Genomic DNA, 22,671 nt, shown 5'->3' with positions numbered 1-22,671 from the left:
ACATTTTATAACCAATTCTATACACATTGAAACACTGTGGCAGATGTATTATTGCAGCCAAATTACATGCAGGAAATTCCTACGAAGTGCAAGGTGTTAATAGCCAAGCTGCAATGTTAGGCATGGAATAAATATTAACATAGAACATTACAGCATAATACAGACCACTAGCCTCACAAGGTTGTGCCAAGCATTTTAACATACTCTAATTTTAATCTAATCCTTCCCTCCTATGTAATCCACCAGTTTTCTATCATCTATGTGGCTAGCAGTATTCCTTTCCTTGACCTGAAACAGGAGTGTGTGGGCCATGGCAGTCAAAGCTCAAACTGGGCATGGCACCTGATCACGATGATGATGTGGCTATTGAAGAGTTTATTAAATATCTTTAATATGTCTCAGACTCAGGTTTATTATCACTGGCATGTCGAGAAATTTGTTAGCAGCAACAATACAATGCAATACTTGATAATATGGAAAGAAAAAATAAGTAAATCAATTATAGTAACTATATATGTACATATTGAATAGATTAAAAATAGTGCAAAAACAGAAATAATATATATAAAAAAAGTGAGGTAATGTTCATGGATTCAATGTTCATTTAGGAACCGTATTGCGGAGGGGAAGAAGCTGTTCCTGAATTGCTGAGTGTGTGCCTGCAGGCTTCTCTACTTCTTTCCTGATGGTAACAATAAGAGGGCATGCCCTGGGTGAAGGAGGTCCTTAATAATGGACGTCGCCTTTCTGAAGCACCACTCCTTGAAGAGGTCTTGGATACCAAGGAGGCTAGTACCCAAGATGGAGCTAATTTTACAACTTTCTGCAGGTTCCTTTGGTCCTGTGCAGTAGCCCCCCCACCCCTGCTCCATATCAGACAGTGATGCAGCCAATCAGAATGCTCTCCACAGTACATCTATAGAAATTTTTGAGTGTTTTAGTTGACAAACCAAATCCCCTCAATCTTCTAATGAAACATAGCCATTGTCTTGCCTTCTTTATAATCGCATTGATATGTTAGGACATAGTTAGATCCTCAGAGATCTTGACACAACTTGAAAATGCTCACACTCTCCACTTCTGATCCTTCTATGAGGATTAGTTTGTGTTCCTTCATCTTACCCTTCCTGAAGTCCACATTCAGCTCCTTCGTCTTACTGACATTGAGTGCAAGGTTGTTGCTGTGACACCACTCAACTAGCTGGTGTATCTCACTCCTGTATGCCCTCTCAGCTCCATCTGAGATTCTACCAACAATGGTTGTATCATCAGCAAATTTATAGATGGTATTGGAGCAATATCTAGCCTTACAGTCACGGGTATAGAGGGAGAAGAGCAGTGGGCTGAGCACACACCCAAGGTGCACCGGTGATCATTAGTGAGGAGGATATATTACCAAAATCTGCACAGATTGCAGTTTTCTAGCTAGGAAGTTGACAATGCAGTTTCAGGGGGAGATACAGAGGTCCAGATTCTGTAGCTTATCAATCAGAACTGTGGGAACAATGGTGCAAAACACTGAGCTAAAGTCAACGAACAGCATTGTATTGCTCAGATGATCTAAGGCCATGTGAAGAGCCACTGAGGTTGTGTCTGCTGTAGACCTATTGTGGTGATAGGTAAATTGCAGTGGGTCCAGGTCCTTGCTGAGTCAGGAGTTCATTCTAGCCATGACCTTAGGCACTGGTGTAATTTTTGCCTTTTTGAAGCAGGTGGGAACTTCCGACTGGAGCAGTGAAAGGTTGAAAATGTCCTTGAATACTCCCGCCAGTTGGTTGGCACAATTTTTCAGAGTCTTATCGGGTACTCCATTGGGGCTTGCTGCCTTCTGAGGGTTCACCCTCCTTAAAGACAGCCTAACATCGGCCTCTGAGACAGAAATCACAGGGTCACCAGGTGCAGCAGGGATCTTCGCAGCTGTAGTTATACTCTCCCTTTCAAAGTGAGCATAGAAGGTGTTGAGCTCATCTGGTAGTGAAGCATTGCTGCAATTCATGCTATTGGAGTTCGCTTGTAGGAAGTCATGTCTTGCACACCCTGCTGGAGCTGATGTGCATCCGATGTCACCTCCAACCTTGCTCAGAATTGTTTCTACACTTTTGAAAGCCTTCTACAAATCATACTCTGTGTTCTTCCAGTACCACCACTTCGGCAGTGTTTTCCATGCACCCACCCCTCTCTATGTAAATAAAACTTATCTCCGATATCCACCCCCCCCATACTTTCCTCTATTCACCATAAAATTATGCCCCCTTATATTGGCCATTCCTGTCTAGGGGGAGAAAAGTCCCTGGCTAGGCACTCAATCTATGCTTCTTCATCTTGTACACCTCTATCAAGTCACCTCTCATCCTCCGCTCCAAAGAGAAAAGCTCTAGCTCGTTTAATCTATCATTACCCACATCATCAGCTGACTAGTGGTGTAGTGGCATCCGCACCAGACTTTGAGGGGAGTGGTCCCGGTTCAAATCTGGCCAGTTCCTTGCATGCTTTCCATCCTTGCTAGGCTGAGTGTTGAGCTAGCAACGCAGTCTCAAAAAACCCCCCAGAAAAATGCGAAAGAAACAGCAAAGTTTTCGACCGATGTGCCACAAGCGCAGAGATGAACAACCACCACCCACAGTGATCAGACCTTTTACATCCATCTGAAGGAGCCAAGATTTTATCAACAATCTTCCTACCCTAAAGTACTCACTGAGCAAAGGCTGACCAATAAACTGTGATTGGTATTTCGTGTTGGAGTTTTCCACGCTTATCAAATAGCACATTTCTTTCGTCACAGAAAAGATTTTCACACATCTTGCGATAAATGTGTCAGCAGGTACAGTATACTGTGCAGGCACTTGTAAATTTTTATACTCAGTCCACATCATCAAGCTCAACTCCTGGGGTTGTCATGCACAACAGTCTCCAGAGTTTATGGAGAATGATGCAAAAAAAAAAATCCAGTGAGCTGTAATTCTATGGGTGAAAAGGCCTTATTAATGAGTGAGATCAGAGGAGAAGAGCCAGACAGGTTCAAGCTGACAGGAAGGAGACTAACTCAACTAGCCACATGTTACAACAGTAGTATACAGAAAAGCACCTCTGAATACACAATACATCGAACTTTGAGGCGGACGGACTATAGCAGCACAAGACCACAAACTTGTACTCAGTGATATACTAGGTACAGGAGTTACCAAATAAAGTGATCAATGAGTGTATATAAAATAAATCAAGTAATGCAAAGAAAGCAAATATTAGTGAGATGGTGCTCAAGGGTTGATTCATAGTCCATTCAGACGTCTGATGGCAGAAGGGAAGATGTTGTTCCTAAAACATTAAGTACGTACATCTTTGAACTCTTGTACCTCCTCTCTAATGGCAATTAATGAAAAGACAGAATGTTCCAGTTGATGGGGGTCCTTATTGATGGACACAACCTTTTGCAGCTTTTTTTAAAACTATGCTTTGGCCCCTCCATCCCAGATAGTGATATAACCAGTTAGAATGCTCCCCATGGCACATCTGTAGTTATTTACTAATCTTGAAACACAGCTGCTGGATTGCCTTCTTTATAACTGAATTAATATGCTGGGTTCAGGATAATTCTTCAGAGATGTTGACATTCAGGAATGCCAAGGACTAAGTGAACTGTTCATTTCCCCACACATTGAAGGTCTTAGTCCAGATAAAGGAAAACTTAACATAATAGCTGAAATGGGGGTGGGGAGAGGTTAAACTAGAGTTACAGGGGAATGGGAACCAGAGTACTGGAACAGATAGTGGAGAGAAATGTTGTTAAGAATTCAAAGTCAGAAAGAAAAAGGTTGAGCATGGACTGAGCTATGTATATTTCAATGCAAGAAGTAACACAGGTTGATGAGCTCAGGGCATGGGTCAACACATGGAATTATGATATTGTAGCTATTAGTGAGACTTGGTTACACAAAGGACAGAACTGGCAGTTCAATATTCCATGGTTCCGATGTTTTAGATGTGACAGAGCTGGTGGGATTAGAGGAGGAGGAGTGGCGTTACTAATCAGGGAAAATGTCATGGCAGTGCTCAGTCAGGACAGACTGGAGAACTCAACTAGTAAAGTGTTATGGATGGAACTGAGGAATAAGAAAGGTATGACCATGTTAAATGGGCAATAGAGGAACAGATTTGTAGAGAGATCGCATACTGTCACAAGAGAAAAAAGGCTGTTATGGTGGGTGATTTTAACTTTCCACGTATTTACTGGGACTCCCATACTGTAAAAGGATGAGATGGGATGGAGTTAATCAAATATGTTTAGGGAAGTTTCCTTAATCAGTACATAAAAGTTTCAATGAGAGAGTATGCCATTAGGGAATGAGGCAGGGCAGGTGACAGAAGTTTGTGTAGGAGAACACTTTACACCTAGAGATCATAATGTCATTAGTTTCAAAGTAAATATGCAAAAAGATAGGTCTGGTCCGCATGCTGAAATTCTAAATTAGAGGAAGGCCAATTTTAACGGTATCAGAAAGGATCTGGCAAGCATGGATTGGGACAACAACACACACAAAATGCTGGTGGAGCACAGCAGGCCAGACAGCATCTATAGGGAGAAGCTTTGTCGACGTTTCCAGCTGAGACCCTTCGTCAGGACTAACTGAAAGGAAAGATACTAAGAGATTTGAAAGTAGTGGGGGGGGAAGGGGAAATGCGAAATGATAGGAGAAGACCGGAGGGGGTGGGATGAAGCTAAGAGCTGGAAAGGTGATTGGTGAAAGTGATACCGAGCTGGAGAAGGGAAAGGATCATGGGACGAGAGGCCTCAGGAGAAAGAAAGGGGGGGAAGCACCAGAGGGAGATGGAGAACAGGCAAACAACTAAATATGTCAGGGACGGGGTAAGAAGGGGAGGAGGGGCATTAACGGAAGTTAGAGAAGTCAATGTTCATGCCATCAGATTGGAGGCTACCCAGCCGGTATATAAGGTGTTATATATGGATTGGGACAGGCTGTTTTCCAGCAAAGGCGTACTTGGTAAGTGCGAGGCTTTCAAAAGTGACATTTTGAGAGTACAAATCTTGCAAGTGCCAGTCAGAATAAAAGGTCAAGGTAATAGATTTAGGGATCCTTGGTTTTCGAGAGATATTGGTTAAGAAAAAAAAAGGTGCAGCATAGGGAGTTAGGACCAAATGAGGTGCTTATGGAGTATAAGAAATGCAAGAGAACACTTTAGAAAGAAACCAGGATGACTAAAATAAGGCAAGTGGTTGCCCCAGCAGACAAGGTGACGGAGAATACTAAGGGATTCTACAGATATGTTTAAAGCAAAAGGATTGCAACAGACAAAATAGGTCCTCTGGAAGATCAGAATGGTAATCTATGTGTGGATCCAAAAGAGATGGAGCGATCTTAAATTAATTTTTTGCATCTGTATTCACTCAAGAGAAGGCCACAGAATCTACAGAAGTGAGGCAAAGTAGCATTGACTTCATGGACCTGATACAGATTACAGAGGAGGATGTGATTGCAGACTTGAGGCAAATTAGGGTGGATAGATCCCCAGGGCCTGACAATGTTTTCTCTTGGACCCTGTAGGAGGCAAGTCCAGAAATTGCTGGGACCCTAGCAGAGATATTTAAGTCATCCTTAGCTACAGGTGAGGGACCAGAGGATTAGAGGATAGCCAATGTTGTTCCACTTTTTAAGAAAGGCTTTACAAATAAATCAGGAAATTATATGCTGGTGAGCCTGACATCAGTAGTGGACCTTATCAAGACATTTGACAAGGTCCAGTATGGGAGGTTGGTTAAGGTGGTTCATTTGCTCAGCATTCACAAGGAGGTAGTAAATTGGATTAGACATTGGCTTTATGGGAGAAGCCAGAGAGTGGTAGTAGACGGTTGACTCTCCGTCTGGGTGCCTGTGATTAGTGGTGTGCTACAGGGATGTGTGCTGGTCCATTGTTGTTTGTCACCTATTTCAACTATCTGGATGATAATGTGGTTAACAGCATCAGCAAATTTGCAGATGACACCAAGATTGGTGGTGTAGTGGACAATGAGGAAGACTATCAAAGCTTGCAGTGGGATCTGGACCAACTGGAAAAATGAGCTGAACAATGGCAGATGGAATTTAATGCAGACAAGTGTGAGGTGTTGCACTTTGGGTAGACCAACCAGGGAAGGTCTTATAGTGGTCAGCAGGGCACTGAGGAGTGCTGTAAAACAAAGGGATCTGGGAATACTGTACAGGTCAATAATTCATTGAAAGTAGCTTCACAGATCGATAGGGTCCAAAAGAAAGCTTTTGGCACATTGGCCTTCAAAAATCAAAGTATTGCATACAGGAGATGGGGTGTTATGTTGAAGTTGTACAAGACATTGGTGAGGCCTAATTAGAGTATTTTGTGCAGTTTTGGACACCTACCTACAGGAAAGGTTTAAATAAAGTTGAAAGAGTGCAGAGAAAATTTACAAGGATGTTGCCAGGCTAGAGAACCTGAGTTATAATGAAAGACTGAATACAGGTAGTCCCTGAGTTACGAATGTCCAACTTACAAACAACTCGTCCTTACGAACCGAGGAAGGAGAACGCTGTCTGCCATTTTAAGTCGGATCGCAATGCCGTCCGGCATTTTAAGTCGTTGCCGTTGACACAGTGTTGAGTGTATAACTTTGTATTTGGCTTAAATTTTTCTTAACAAGATTCACCCTGACGCCCCCCTCCCCACACTTTTCCGGTCGGCTGGTGGCGCAGTGAGATCAGCGCCAGGCTCCAGAACGGAGGTTCCTGAGTTCAATCCAGTGACAGACTGCTCCCGAGCGTGCTCTCCATCCGTGCCGGGTTGATGGCGAGCTCCCAACTCGATGTAAAAAAAAAACACAGCCACCTCCAGTTTAAATTCCCATGCGGAATATTGTGGAGGATCAAATACCCAAACTCAAACCCAGCACAGCCCCCACTTGTCCCATTTAACCTGGCTCAGTGCGGTGGCCCTTAGGACCCAGTGGAGCTCGGGAGCTGGCAGAGTCTGGGACCCGTCGCCCACAGTGTTTCTGTTCCATTGATGGGAAACGATCATGACTGAAAATAAAGTGGAAATAATAGTGTTTGGAAAGAGGTGAAATGTTATCGGTCATTGGAAAAGCATTAGGCTACAGTCGGTCAATGACCATAACAATTTTAAAGGATAAAGGATGAAGTGAGAATAATGGAGCATGTGAAAGGCCCTGCCCCGATGAAAGCTACAACTATTACTAAGCAACGCAGTGGTTTAATTATTGGAATACATATGTTTCCTAAGTGTTTTATATGCATTGAAAGGTAAAATATATACTATATACTAAGACAAACGTTTGATTAACTGACGCCAAATAATACTGAATGTACTTGTTTTGACTTATGTACAAATCTGACTTAAAGACGGACTCAGGAACGGAACTCGTTTGTAACCCAGGGACTGCCTGTAGGTTAGGACTTTATTCCTTGGAAACGTATAAAACTGAGTGGAAATTTGATAGAGGTATTCAAAATTATGAGGGCTATAGATAGGGTAAATGCAAGCAGGCTTTACCCACTGAGGTTGGGTAGGACTACAATTAGAGATCATGGGTTAAGGGTGAAAGGTGAAAAGGTTAAGGCGATCATGATGGTAAATTTCTTCACTCAGAGGGTTGTGAGAGTGTAGAATGAGCTGCCAGTGCAAGTGGTACATGTGAGCTTGATTTCAACATTTAAGAGGAGCTTGGATCGATACATGGATGGTAGGGGTATGGAGGGCTCTGGCTCTGGTGCAGGTTGATGGGAGTAGGCAGTTGAAATGATTTGGCACAGACGAGATGTGCCAAGGAGCCTTTTTCCGTCCTGTACTTTTCTATGACTCTATAACTAGGTATAGAGGAAGAAGAGTCAGAGGAATGCATCACAGAAAAAGGTTATTTGGTCTACAGGTCCACACTTATAGCAAGCTCCCATTTACATTCATCATTCATTAATCCTGTTCTGTTCTCGCTACATTCCCATCACACAACTATACACATGGGGCAATTAACAGTGGCCAACTGGTCTCTGGGATGTGGAAGAAAACCCTGGTTCCACAGGGAGAACATGCAAATTGCACACAGACCACCACTCTTCACTCAGATCAAGATGGAACTCAGGTCCCTGGAAATGTTGGGCAATCGCTCTAACTGAACACTGAGATACAGTGCACAACCTTGAAACAAATGTGGCAAAGTTGCCATCCAGCCAAAGTAAAAGCACGGCAGGAAGGAGACAAGATCGCAGGAGCTGTACCCCTGCATGAAACTGGCTAGAGTGCGGAACACTTTACTCAATGGGTAGCTATCACATCATGCCTTCAGGGCCTGAGTTACCTCTTCTTATTAGGGAGCCAACAGTGGCAGGTGCAGCAAGGAAAATAGCTATCAATTATTCAGATCATCAATCCTTCTTATATTTGAGAGAAAAATATTGGCTGGGATAAAGAGAAAACACCTCTTTTCTTTTTTGAACAATGTGTTAGGATTTAAATTCACATACAAATTCCAAATATCCAAGTACTTGAATGGATCATGTTATAATGTGAGAAGGATTTTGAACATGGAACACTACAGCAAAGTACAGGCCCTTTAGCCCACGGAGTTGTGCTGACCTACTCTGAGGTCAATCCTTCTACATCGCCCTCCATTTTCCTATCATCCATCTTCCTACCTAATATTCAGACCATAACCACGGAAATATAGATTCCAGCAGATGGCAGAAATGTAGACTCCATTTGTATAGCTCATCAATTCTTCAACAGCATTTATTCTGGGAAACAATAAGCTAACATCTATGCAAGAGTCTTCTTAGCGTTGGCACAAAAATTCAATCAAACTGTTATTTGTGTAGCTCAGAACCCAGGAATAACTGTCAGCACAATAGTTTGACATTGAGCAAGATTATTTCATATTTTTTAGAAGTCTGATGCCAGAATTACTGATGCACAAGTGAAGAGACACCAGATTCACAGTAAAATTAAACCTTTTTAGCCAAGCACAAGTACTACTATATTGTAGACCTGTAATTAGACAATAGGTGCAGAAGTAGACCATTCGGCCCTTCGAGCCTGCACCGCCATTTTGAGATCATGGCTGATCAATTACTATCAATACCCGGTTCCTGCCTTGTCCCCATATCCCTTGATTCCCCTATCCATAAGATACCTATCTAGCTCCTTCTTGAAAGCATCCAGAGAATTGGCCTCCACTACCTTCCGAGGCAGTGCATTCCAGACCCCCACAACTCTCTGGGAGAAGAAGTTTTTCCTTAACTCTGTCCTAAATGACCTACCCCTTATTCTCAAACCATGCCCTCTGGTACTGGACTCTCCCAGCATCTGGAACATATTTCCTGCCTTTATCTTGTCCAATCCCTTAATAATCTTATATGTTTCAATCAGATCCCCTCTCAATCTCCTTAATTCCAGCGTGTACAAGCCCAGTCTCTCTAACCTCTCTGCGTAAGACAGTCCAGACATCCCAGGAATTAACCTTGTGAATCTACGCTGCACTTCCTCTACAGCCAGGATGTCCTTCCTTAACCCTGGAGACCAAAACTGTACACAATACTCCAGGTGTGGTCTCACCAGGGCTCTGTACAAATGCAAGAGGATTTCCTTGCTCTTGTACTCAATTCCCTTTGTAATAAAGGCCAACAATCCATTAGCCTTCTTCACTGCCTGCTGCACTTGTTCATTCACCTTCAGTGACTGATGAACAAGGACTCCGAGATCTCTTTGTATTTCTCCCTTACCCAACTCTACACCGTTCAGATAATAATCTGCCTTCCTGTTCTTACTCCCAAAGTGGATAACCTCACACTTATTCACATTAAACGCCATCTGCCAAGTATCTGCCCACTCACCCAGCCTATCCAAGTCACCCTGAATTCTCTTAACATCCTCATCACATGTCACACTGCCACCCAGCTTAGTATCATCAGCAAATTTGCTGATGTTATTTTCTATGCCTTCATCCAAATCGTTAACGTAAATGGTAAACAGCTGTGGTCCCAATACCGAGCCCTGTGGCACCCCACTAGTCACCACCTGCCATTCTGAGAAACACCCATTCACCGCTACCCTTTGCTTTCTATCTGCCAACCAGTTTTCTATCCATGTCAATGCCTTCCCCCCGATGCCCTGAGCTTTGATTTTACCCACCAATCTTCTATGTGGGACCTTATCAAATGCCTTCAAATTGTTTTGCCCTTTACCATCAATACCAGTAAAATGATGACATGTTCATATGGACATCCTCAGATGGTAAACTGTTACTGTAAGAGATCTTGAAATGAATTAAATATTTTAATAAAGTGGAACTTCCCATAAAATCTAGTCTAAAGCAACTGGCTGCCACTTTTGCACTTTGAAATTGACGCAGGGTTTCCCAATAGATACAACAGCACAAAAACTGACCCCAACTCAGTACTAAATAACCTCAGTTAGAAGAACGTAAACTGTTTGAGGAGTGTGTTGGTGAAGACAGACTTTATAATCATTTAGCACAGAAACAGCCCCTTCACCCTACTCTGTCCATTCCAGCCACCTGGTGTCCATCTACCAACATTTCATCACAAAGTGCTCATTTAGATACTTAAATGTTACGAGAATCAGGTGTGTCGTGTCATTGGTGTCTGGGACTCCAAGAGATCATTGAAGCGGAGTGGAGAGAGCACAGAAATTCACTTCCTCTTTCCACAGATGCCACCAGACCTTAATTGTGTTTTCAGCATTTTCTTATTTGCAGATACCAGCATCTGCAGTACTTTATTTTCATCCTGAAGTCAAACCTTCAACGACGAGGTGACAAAGAGGAAACAGAGCAGATGGAATAACGACAACTTGAATCTCAATGTGGACAAGGCTAAGGAGATGATTGTGGACTTTAGGAAGATGCAGGCTGACCACTCCTCACTATACAAACAGTACATGGCTCATCTGTGGAGGCAGTTAGGAGAACCAGGTTTCTGGGAGGGCACATAGATTCCCTTAACTCTACCTCTTTGGTCAAGAAAGCACAGCAGCATCTTCACTTCCTGAAGAGACTCAGGTGAGTCTCATCCCTCCATTCTAACCAATTTTTACAGGAGCGCCACTGAGAGTGCTCTGGCCAGTTGCATCAGGTACAGGAATTGCAAGGCATCTGACCACAAGTCCCTACAAAGGATTACAAGGACTGCTGAGAGGATCATCAGGGTCTCTCTTCCACCCAGATATTCATCAGGAGCACTGTACACTCAGGGTCCATAGCATTGTCAATGATCCCTCCCACCCAATCAACAATCTCTTTGATCCCCAACTATCATCCAGGGTACCATAGCATTAGGACAAGAATGGTTAGGATGGGAAACAGCTTCTTCCCTCAGGCTGTAAAACTACTGAACTCGCTGCCACCCAGGTCTCATCACGCATGAAATGCCACTAGCGTTATGCTGTTTACATTTTTACTTATGAAACAAATGCATCTTATTATTTAAGTTACTGGTACTGTAGTAATATTTCCCTACATGCTATGTGTGAGAGTTATATGTACTATGTTGTGCACCTTGGTTTAGAGGGATGTTGTTTTGTACAGTGGTATATGTGTACAGTTGAATGACAAACCTGAACTATAACAGTCTCTCTCACAAAAGTGATAGGAACTTTCCAACTCTTAGGCAGTAACAACAGGAATGAAAAATGCTCAACTAGCTTGATCCACTTTCAACAAAATTAAACATCTGCAGTATTAACAGTACATCACTAGATGGTGCCAATACATTGAATAACATGTTGACAAATATAGTACTACAACAGAACATTATGTTAGCATTTGACAATCCAGCCGTACCAAGTACTAATTCTCTGCATTAATGTTCTTCTTTAAATAAGGAGATCAACACTGCACACAGTACTTCAGATGAGGTTTCATAAAAGATCAATATAAATGAAGCACAACTTCAAAGTAAATTTATCAAAATACATATGAACACCTGAGATTCATTTTCTTACGTGCCATCACAGTAAATACAAGAAACACAATAGAATCAATAAAAGACTGCACCCAACCAGATGGACAATGACCAATGTGCAAAAAAAATAACAAACTGTGCAAACACAAAAAGAAAGAGAAGAAAATAATAATAATAATAAAGCAATAAATAATGAGATGAAGAATCCCTGAAGGCGAGTTCATCGGTATTGGAAACAGTTCAGTGATGGGGCGAGTGACGTCTTCTCCTCTGGTTGAAGAGCCTGATAGTTGAGGGGTAATAACTGTTCCTGAATCTGGTGTTGTGGGCCCTGAGGCTCCTGTACCTTCTTTCACGCTCTTCCTTATTTTTAAATACTCAATTTCCCAGTCAATAAAAAAACTCTTACCTAATTACTTGCCTCATCTGCATTCCAGCCTTTTGCGAATCATGCAGCAAGACACCTCAGCACGTGACACACCTGAGAATGGAAGTGCTTGAAGAATGCGATGGGGGAATGTTTAATTCACATGCCGAGAACCGCTCCACACCATGTAACTACTCCTTTAAGCCAACAGGGATCATTATGACCCCAAAACAGAATTTAGTTGTACTTTCCAAAACTATATATTGCTACGCAAATACCAGGAGGAATAACTTTAAGGCAATTGGAAGAAAGTATTGAGGGGATGTCAGAAGTTTTTTTTTGATTAGACACAGAGTGGTGGGTGTTTGGAGTGCCCTCCACATGTGATGGTAGAGGCAGGTACATTAGGGGTATTTAAAATCTCTTAGATAGGCACAAGAATGATAGAAGAATGGAGAACTATGCGGAAGGGGAGGATTAGATAGATAGATTTAGGTTAAAAAATCAGCCAAAGTGCCTGTACTGTGCTGTAGTGTTCTACCTTCATTGCTTCAGCTAAGTGTTTCATTTGGTGCATATTTCCATCATTTGCAAATGCTGATGGAAACCAGGGAATTCAGGGAAGAGAACAGTGAGGTCCTGAAATATCACCATAACAAAAAAGGTCATGTTGGCAGTCCTCAGGTGGATTGATCTCCAGAGCATGACTAAGTGCATCCTGGGGTGCAGTGGGAACCAAGGAAAAGAATTGTTAGGACCCTGGCAGGCATGTCTGTATCAATGTTCGTCAAGGGTGAGATACCAACACACCGGAAGGTGGCCAATATTGTGCCTTTGTTTCAGAAATGCTACAATAACAACACACTGCAGGCTGGTGGGCTTAACATCAGTGGTGAGTAAATTACTGAAAGGAATTCTGAGAGGCAGGACTTATCTGTACTTGGAAAGGCAAGGACTGATTGAGGATAGTCAGCACAGCTTTGAGAGTGGGAAATTATGCCCCATGAATTTGACTGAGTATTTTTTCTTTGAAGATGTGATCAAGAGAGCAGGGTGGTAGATACTGCCAACGTGGACCTTAGACTAGTCTGGAAACTGAAATCACATGGAATTTAGGGTGAGCTAGCTAGCTGGATACAAAATTGGCTTGATACTATAAGGTAAAGGGAGGTCGCAGAGGGCTGATTTCAGACTGGAGGCCTGTGGTCAATAGAGAGAATGGGATAGAGTGTGGTGGGTAGGGTGACATCCAGTAGTAAATAGAAGCTCAGTGCTTATTACTCCAGGTATGCGAAGATTCAGTTTACATTAAGGAGAGGATTCTGCTGAACAACAACAACAGAACTATCATTGCTAACTAAGGGATAAGGGAACATCAAAAGTTTGTACATTCTCACTGTACACGTGGAAAGCTCTGGCAAGCCAAGGAGAGGGAACAGCAAAAAGCAATTGCCAGAACCATGTCACACACAAAAAAAAAGACACCTGATATCACTCAGGCAGTTCCTCAAAACAACCACTGTGAGGTGATGTGTCAGACACAACTTTCAGACTTTGCCAGTGGGGTCACCATGGATGTTAGGACAACTTCTCACAATGACAAATGAGATCACCAAAAGGTCCCAAACCACATCCTCACTCCATTTTTACAAATGCAACATAGAAAGCATCTTATGCTACTTTACGGCGATTGGAGGAAAGTATGGGGGGGTGGGGGGGATGTCAGAGGCAAGTTATTTTTAAACACAGAGGTTAGTGGATGTATGGAATGTCCTGTCAGGGTTGGTGGCAGAGGGTGACACTTTACTTATTTTCATGCACCGTGGAATAGGCCCTTCCAGCCTTTCAAGCTGCACTGCCCAGCAACCCCCCCGATTTAATCTTAGCCCAATCATGGGACTATTTACAACGACCAATGTTTACAATGGCCAATTAACCTACAAACCTGTACATTCTTTTTTAAACTGTGAGAGGAAACCAGACCACCCAGAGGAAAGCCATGCAGTCACAGGGAGAAAGTACTAATTCTTTACAGGCAGCTGCAGGAATTGAACCCGTGTTGCTGGAACTGTAAAGCGTTGTGCAAACCACTATGCTACTGTGACACCCATTAGGGACATTTAAGAATCACTTAGATGGCACACTGATGATAGAAAAATGGAGGGCTGCGTAGGAGGGAAGAGTTAGATTAATCTTAGAGTAGGTCAGAAGGTTAGCACATCATGAGCCATAGGGCTTGTACTCTGCTGTGGTGTTCAAAGTTACCTGGATGCATCACAGCAAATGCTTTGCCCAAGACTGCAACACTGCCCATTTTACAGAACCAGCCTCATCTCTAATGATTTTGTCTACATTTCCTGCTTCTTCGGGAAGCATCCAACATAATGAAGGGCTCCCACACAGGTCACACTCTCTCTGCCGCCTTCTCCGTTCAGGCAAGAGGTGCAAAGTTGCTAGAGCATGTACCACTGAACTCAAAGAGAGCTTCCATCCTGTTGTTATCGGACTCTTGAACAGACAAAAGATGGACTCAATCTCCAAATCTACCTTGTCATGGTCCTTGCATTGTTACCTGCACTGCACTTTCTCTGCAGCTGCAACACTAATATTCTCCATCCTATTTTGTTTTTACTATCTTAATGTACTTGTGTGGCAAGAACTGCCTGAATAACACACAAAAAGCTTTTTACTATATCTTGGTACACACTGCAATGATAAACCAAAAGCAACTGGATAATGTGATGAAACTGGGCAATTCTAAGAGCATTCTTCTTGGTTATAAAATTAGAATTTGCCCTGAGCATGCAAAACCCGAAAACAATCCCAGCACAGAAGACACTCAACCTAAAATAAGAAATTGTTAATTTCTGCTGGGCTCAAGTCAAGCTCTGGAGTGAAATCTCAGAGTGAACGAACACTCCCTACACTACTCATACTCTTCAGCCCAACCACATCCCACAGTACCTCACCCTGTCCCCCAGTTATTTCTCATATGGAGAACCTGTCTCCTCTGACCCAGACCAGATTTATTTTCATGTTAAATTCTGTACAAACCTTCCAGAATCAAGTCCCATACAGGTTCTATTCACCACCCTATCTCTTAGCCGTGTTTGCAACAAGCTAGAAAACTCCTTTTGGTCGGGCCACAATTCAGGAACAGATCTCCTTATGACCCTGATGCACCTTATTGTTTACCTGCACTGCACTTTCTCTGTAGCTGCTACACTGAATTCTGCATTGTTATGGGTTGTCCAATCTCAGTGCACTGTGGAATGATTTGATAAGTATCATCAGTATGCAAGAAAGGCTTTTCAGTGTATCCTAGTTCCAGTTCACTGCGACACGATCAGACACCGCGACGCAGACAAAGGGTGATGGCAAAAAGCTCAATCAGATAAAGATTTAACGAAGAGCCCGGACACGACCATTGTCCGCGTTCTGAGGACGGGAACGGTCCAAAGTGCGAGAAGGACCGGAGGCGAGAGAGCCATTCTGCAGCGATCCGACTCGGGGGGAAAGCCCTTGACTGGGTCGCCCGGCCGCCCGCAGGTTGCCGGGTTCGGTGTCGGTCGTCCAAGCCCGTAAACAAGAGGCGCCACTCACCCTGGCCTCGGCCGCCATCCTGCCGTTGGCGCCGCCGATCCCTCGCGCCGTGGAGCGTCCGCGGGCGCGAGCCAACATTCGAATCTCGCGCGTCCCCGCCCCGCTTCCGGGGTAACCGAGGGCGGAGCGTGCGACCTGCGGACGGTGCTCGCTCACTCAGCCGGAACGGTCTCCGGGGTAACCGAGGGTGGGGAGCGTTTAGCGACCCCTCGCTCCCTGATGCCAGACAGGAGGGGTGAATCAAAGGCGATGTCGTTGCAAACCTTGACTATTTGGAGCCAAGGCAGTTAAACGTTGGACGTCCGGGAGAATGACGGCGCTGAACTCTCCGTCACTTAATCGCAAAGCCGATATACGGCGCAAAAGTGGTGGTGGAATAAATCAATTAAAACACAAAATACTACAGAGCAGGTCAGATGATATCTGGAGCGAGGCAGTGTCAACGTTTCAGTTCTCTGCCCGCTCATTGGAGCTAGTTAGCTTCTCGCTTCAATATGCTGTGGAGTTTATTGACCATTTCCATCTTAGCTATTTTTTCCTTATCTAAATAAACTACTGGAACGATTGCATCTCGCTTCAGTCAACCTACCAACTTTCCTAATTGTTAGTGCCCATTAAAGATAACTGAGGCAGGTATGATGGTATCTATGCCCCAACCCTCCATAAACCTATCCAAATGCTTCCTTAAGCACTTGGATAGATACTGTATATGGAGGGTTGGGGCGCAGAGGGATATGATTGATTGCAGGAAATTGGGACCGGCTGAATGGGTACAGTGGTCAACATGGACGGGTTAGGCTGAATCAGCCTTCATAGCTCTATGTCAGGGATTCCCAACCTGAGTTCCAAGGATACCTTGCCTAATGATATTGGTCCATGGCATAAAAAAAAGATTGGAACCTCTGCTCTATGATTATGCAGGGGAATGCTCACTATGAGAAATGCACATGGATACTTAAAAGACAGTCAGTAGCCATTAAAGAAGGAAGGGTGGTAGCTTCCATTTGCTGGAAGTGTTTAGAATCTATGTTTGGCATATGTCATGAAATTGGTAGATTTGTGGCAGCAGTAGATTGCATGTCATAAAAGTTACTATAAATTACAAAATGTAAATAAATAGTGCAGACAAGAAATAACAAGGTAGTGTTAATTACTTCATGGACTAATCAGAAATCTGACAGCGGAAAGGAAGACACTGGTCTTGAAACATTGAATGTAGGTCTTCAGACTCCTGTACAAATGGATTTAAATACAGACAAACAGAGGTTTGTCTATATTAGACCAAAAAACTATTATTGAACCAAAACTAGAACCAGCTGTGATCTAAAGAGAAGTGGAGTCCACATTTTTAGAACATCAAGATAACTACTTATAAGTATTGCTGTCTTTTGTTCTCCAAATTGCCTCAATCTTGTAATCTGTGAACTTGCTTCACTACATTTTAAACAAGAGAAAATCTGCAGACGTTGGAAATCCAAGCAACACACACAAAATGCTGGTGGAACTCACTAGGCCAGGCAGCACCTATGGACAAGAGTAAACAGTCGATGTTTAGGGGTCCTGCTGAAGGGTCTCAGCCCGAAACGTTGAATGTACCCTTTTCCATAGATGCTGCCTGGCCTGCTGAGTTCCTCCAGCATTTTGTGTGTGTCACTACATTTTAATGCTGTTAAAAATCATCGTTGGTCCTCCTAATATTAATTATTATAGCTAAGCAAACAGTATGATCCTCAATTGCAAGGTTCTCAGAATAATGTACTGACATGCCATAGGTTTCAATGCATGCTATCGTGTCAGTCCGTTGTAGGGTATCTCAGCTGCTGATATTTATCTTCATAATTGACTCAGGAGTCAGATGCTCCAAAAATCAAGCAGTATTCTTCCAGCTACAGTGAAATATTGCTGCTTAATAAGTAGAAGCTAGAATGAAAGGAGGGTATCAGAGAATGGTCTCAGGGAATCGGCTCTCATGAAGAACAAATCAAGAGCCCCTCCTGGCTTTCCAGTTTTCTCTGTAAATGAATGGTAATACTTGTAAACTGTGTCATGAATTGAGCCAAACACAGCATCTACCTTATGTTATATTTAAAGTTTGAAGTAAATTTATTATCCAGTTACATATATATCACCATCTACTACCCTGATACATTTTCCTGCAGGCATTCACAGCAAAGTGAAGGAATACAATAGAATCAATGAAAAACTGCATGGAAAGACTGACAAACAACCAATGTGCAAATACAAAAAAAAAACTATTACCGGGAATAAAAGTTGTCAAGTCCTTGAAAGTGAGTCTGTAGATTGTGAAATCTGTTGTGTTGAGGTGAGTGAAGTTATCCACACTGGTATGGGATCTTGATGGCTAGAGGGTAGTAACTTCCTGAACTTGGTGGTTTGGGACCTAAGGCTCACGTATCTCCTTCCTGATAGCTATAATAAGAAGAGGGCATGGCTTGGGTGGTGGGGACCTGGATAATGGATGCTGCTTTCATGTGTCAGCACCCCTTATAGATGTGCTCAATGGTGGGACGGTTTTGCCTGTGATGGACTAGGTTGTGCCCACTACTTTTTTGTAAGCTTTTCTGTGCACGGACAATTGTACTTCCATACCAGGCTGTGATGCAACCAATCAGGATACTCTCCACTGTGCATCTATAGAAATTTGTCTATAAGCAAGAAGGGCTCCTGGAAAAGAAAGTGTTTATTCAACCCAGGGCTTTGAAGCAACAACCTGTTCAAGATTCAAGACTGTTTATTAAGTACAAAGGAGAATGAAATGATTGTTACACTGGATCTGATGCAGCACCAAAAACACAATAGGTATTAGAACACAATAAATATAAATATAAAGGAAATCCAGTGAAACACAATATACAAGTAACTACTGAGTGTCACAGTATATACATAAGTTTAACTTTTATACATAGACTGATTGTATGCACATAAGGTAACATTAGGTGCAGGTGTATATGAACATAAGGTAACTCCAAGAAATTATAAAGTCACAAAGTGACTCCAGGCAAGAGGGAATCTTCTGGGTAGCAGCAGGACGTGTGAAACCACTGTAGGGCAGTGACGGTGTCAGTGTGGGTCTGAGGTGTGGCGTGTAAATGTAAAATGGCAGTGCATGAAGGGAAGAAAACTGCACCTAGCATCAAGAGCCACCACCATCCAGGACGTACCCTCTTCTCACTGCTGCCATCAGGAAGGAGGTACAGGAGCCCTAGCCTCACAGCACCAGGTTCAGGAACAGTTATTACCCCACAACCATCAGGCTCCTGAAGCAGCATGAATAACGTCACTCACCTTAACACTGAACTAATTCCACAACCTACAGACTCACTTTAAAGGACTGTGCAACTCACATTTCCAGTATTATTATTTATTTATAACTTATCATTATCATTATTTTTGTATTTGCTCAGTTTGTCTTCTTTCGCACACTGGTTGCTTGTCACTCTTTGTGAATAGTTTTTAATCAATTCTGTTGTACTTATTTGTCTACAGTGAATGATTGCAAGAAAGTGAATTTCAGGGTAGAATATTGTGACATACATGTACACAGATAATAAACTTACATTGAACTTTGAAATGTCTATGAACTTTGAGGGGTTGTGGAGAGGGGTGGCTGATGTGGATATAGTGATGAAATGGGAAAATCTGCTGAAGGAAATGTATGAGAATTATCAGCCAGTCTGAGAAAGTGCCAAGGGCACAGATGGGAGTGGGGCAGTTCGGTGGAAATTACAACTCTGTGTAAGTGGACCACAGAGCCTGTACTGTGCTGTAATGCTCTATCTCGTGCATTACGGACGTTATCGAGCAAGCAGTGTTGTGATCTTTGCTGCCTGAGATCTGGTGACACATTTCTGTCTAACTTAATTGAAATAAAGCTCAGTAGCTGTTGTTAACACTGGCTAATGTAACAATATTTGAATTATGATTATTGGCATCACCTAACAAAGAAACACTTGCAGAAAAAGGCTGATGCAGTGCTGGCCTCTGTGTCTGAAGGACAGGAGAATAAGTGCAGAGAGGTTTTGCTATTCCTATACAAAACCTGATTCGACCACACCTGTAAGTACTAGACACCATAGCTTGGAGATGTATACAGGATTTTATATATTAACCTTGGAGGAAATTCAAGGCTGAAATACCAAATGATTTCTTGCGCCAATGATTTAAATGAGGAGAAAAACAAGTTACACAAAGTTGTGGTCCTGTTCAATGATATTTGGAAGGTTAAACATAAAGTAGTACAACACAGAACCAGGCTCTTCAACCAACCCAATCTGTGCTAACCCTAATGTTTATCTAACCAATTCCATCTGCCTGCACGTGGCCTGTTTCCCTTGATTCTCCACCCGTTCATGTGTTTGAACACCTCTTAAATAAGTGGATAGAGGTTGAAATGGGATAGAGTTGGGAAATGGGATTATTTCTTTGGGGGTGGCTAGTGATTAAGGGAAATGGCCTATAATTTAAAGCTAAGTTTTTCACAAGTCAGGTTGTGAAATATTTCCACAGGAAAGAGTTGGAACTTGGAACTTTAAAATAGCAATTGATGAGTAATGTGATGCTTAATATTCAGAAAGCAAGTAGTTCAATTTTCTTATTCTGCATTGTAATGGTGTCAACATTTTCTTGCTGGTCTGAAGAATTTCCATCTGGTTGTGCAACACACACAACATGCCAGGATGAACAGGCAGCATCTGGGGAGAGGAATAAAGAGTTGACGTTTTGGGATGAGACCCTTCATCAAGACTGGAAAGAAAGGGGGAAGAGACCAGAATGAGAAAGTGGGTACAGGGGAATGAGTACAAGTTGGCAGGTGGGGGGGAGGGGGAGTGAGATGAAGTGAGAAGCATGGTGATAGGTCTCGGTGAAAAGTTTTGACCGAAAACATCAGTTGTTCCTTTCCCTCCTTAAATACTGTTTGACCTGATGAGTTCCTCCAGCACTTTGTGTCTGTTGCTCAAGACTTCCAGCATCTGCAGAATCTCTTGTGTCTCTATTTGGTTGTGCTGTTTTCTGGGCAGTGTCAATGGAAACAGGAAGGGGTTATGGAACTTAAACACAAATTGTAGTAATGTAACTTCACTTTTTAACAATAAGATCACTCATGCCAACCCTCCCCTCAAAACCGCCTATGTCCTCAGTGAATTCATAGCCATTGGACATTTCTATTACCCCAGCAGGTTTTAAGTAGAAAAGGATATACACTTAAGATTAGCTGTATTGGTGGCCTGGCCAATTGAGATAGTAACTGTCTATTATTGGTCCATTCATTAAAAGATAATCAAGGCTGGCATTTCAAATAATTGCTGCTTGGATTCTGAATTCTACTGCAATATGTGAATCTGAACCTGCACACTTTGATAAGTGTACACAATATTATTTTATGCTAATTTGGAGAGAAGAAATCAGCGATTTTGAAGAAAATTCATAGCTACTGTCATTTTTTAATATATACAGTGAGTGTCGGGCCCTGTGTAATATAATTTTTGAGGCATACTGGATGATTGATAGATCTGCCTGAAGCCAAACTGTTAGAGCTTTTTGGAAAAGAATGTAGCTGTCTTAACAAGAGGAAAAGATAAAGTTCACATCAGGGAACTTATATTCTACAAGTTTTGTATTCTACAGAAATGAATGGAACAAAATCACAAGGGTGGTTGTAAAATTGTTCAAAGCATCACCGGCACCAGCCTACCTGCCATCAAGAACATATATACAGATCGGTGCTGGAAAAAGGTTTAAGGTTCAAGGTATATTTTTTAATCAAAGTATGTATGCAGTATACAACTCTGAGATTTGTCTGGATACCATTGAAAGAAAAACATTAAGCCCCCCACGTGCAAAATGCAAATTGCACAAGTGGCAACAAGAACCCCAAACCACCCCTTGCACAAAAAAATCAAACAAATTGTGCAAACAGCAACAAAAAAGAATTGCATAAACACAGAATATAAAATCATAAAACTGAAAGAGTCCAAGTGAACTATAGTCCAATCCATAAATCGCAGATCCAGAACTTCGGTACCTTCTCCGAGAGCACTGAGGAAGAGAGAGACCATTTGAACACGGGGTCTTCTGTCAGGAGAACCAAACAAGAGTAAGCGCCTGTCACATGCAGACACCTTCCTCCAGCAGTAGCAAGTGAAAGACTGGTAGATGGCTTTGAATACTTGCTTGCCTTCTGCACTCGCCTCAATGTTTCAATCTTCCTCGGCACTTTAATAAGCGGGATCAGCAAGAAATGGGCTCACACCCGGTCTCTAAGCTTCTAAGCCTTAAGGCCACTTGCCTCCTAGAATCTTCTCAGAGATAGCAAAGTGCCAGATCACTCAATCGATCTTCAAACTGCAGATTACAGGTTCTCACAGTACCAGAAACACATTTAAAATAAAAATGAGACATAAAAGAAGTGAAAGGAACAGTTTTGTGAACTATCTGAAAGGCATTGCCCGAGGTAGCATTGTTCGCTGGCACCATCTTGACTGGAAAAAAGCAGTATCATGAAGGACCCCACCACCCAGCTCATGGACTGTTTGTCCCACTCACATCAGGAAAGAGACTACCCAAAATCCATGCCAGGGCAGCTAGACTCATAAACAGTTGCTTCCCCCAAGCTGTCAGGCTGATTAACACTTTCCCTTATTAACCCACCCCAACAAGCTCAGCACCACTACATACATAACACCTAACGTCACTTTATGTCCATACAATCAGTCTATGTAT

General features: G+C 42.6%; 1 protein-coding gene across 2 annotated transcripts in view; it reads right to left on the bottom strand.

Moving 5' to 3' along the window:
• LOC140715286 (rhotekin-2-like) overlaps window positions 1–16,014 on the bottom strand; it is a 56,461-nt gene extending 40,447 nt beyond the window's left edge. For both annotated transcript variants that reach the window (XM_073027238.1, XM_073027239.1), the window contains exon 1: window positions 15,931–16,014. In XM_073027238.1, coding sequence (XP_072883339.1) covers window positions 15,931–16,008 — 78 coding nt within the window. In that variant the 5' untranslated portion in view covers window positions 16,009–16,014. The remainder of the gene's footprint in view (window positions 1–15,930) is intronic.
• Between the last annotated feature and the right edge of the window lie 6,657 nt (window positions 16,015–22,671).

The sequence above is a fragment of the Hemitrygon akajei genome, chromosome 23 (genome assembly GCF_048418815.1).
Source record: "Hemitrygon akajei chromosome 23, sHemAka1.3, whole genome shotgun sequence".
Classification (NCBI taxonomy): domain Eukaryota; kingdom Metazoa; phylum Chordata; class Chondrichthyes; order Myliobatiformes; family Dasyatidae; genus Hemitrygon; species Hemitrygon akajei.
This window is presented reverse-complemented; position numbering and strand designations above follow the sequence as displayed.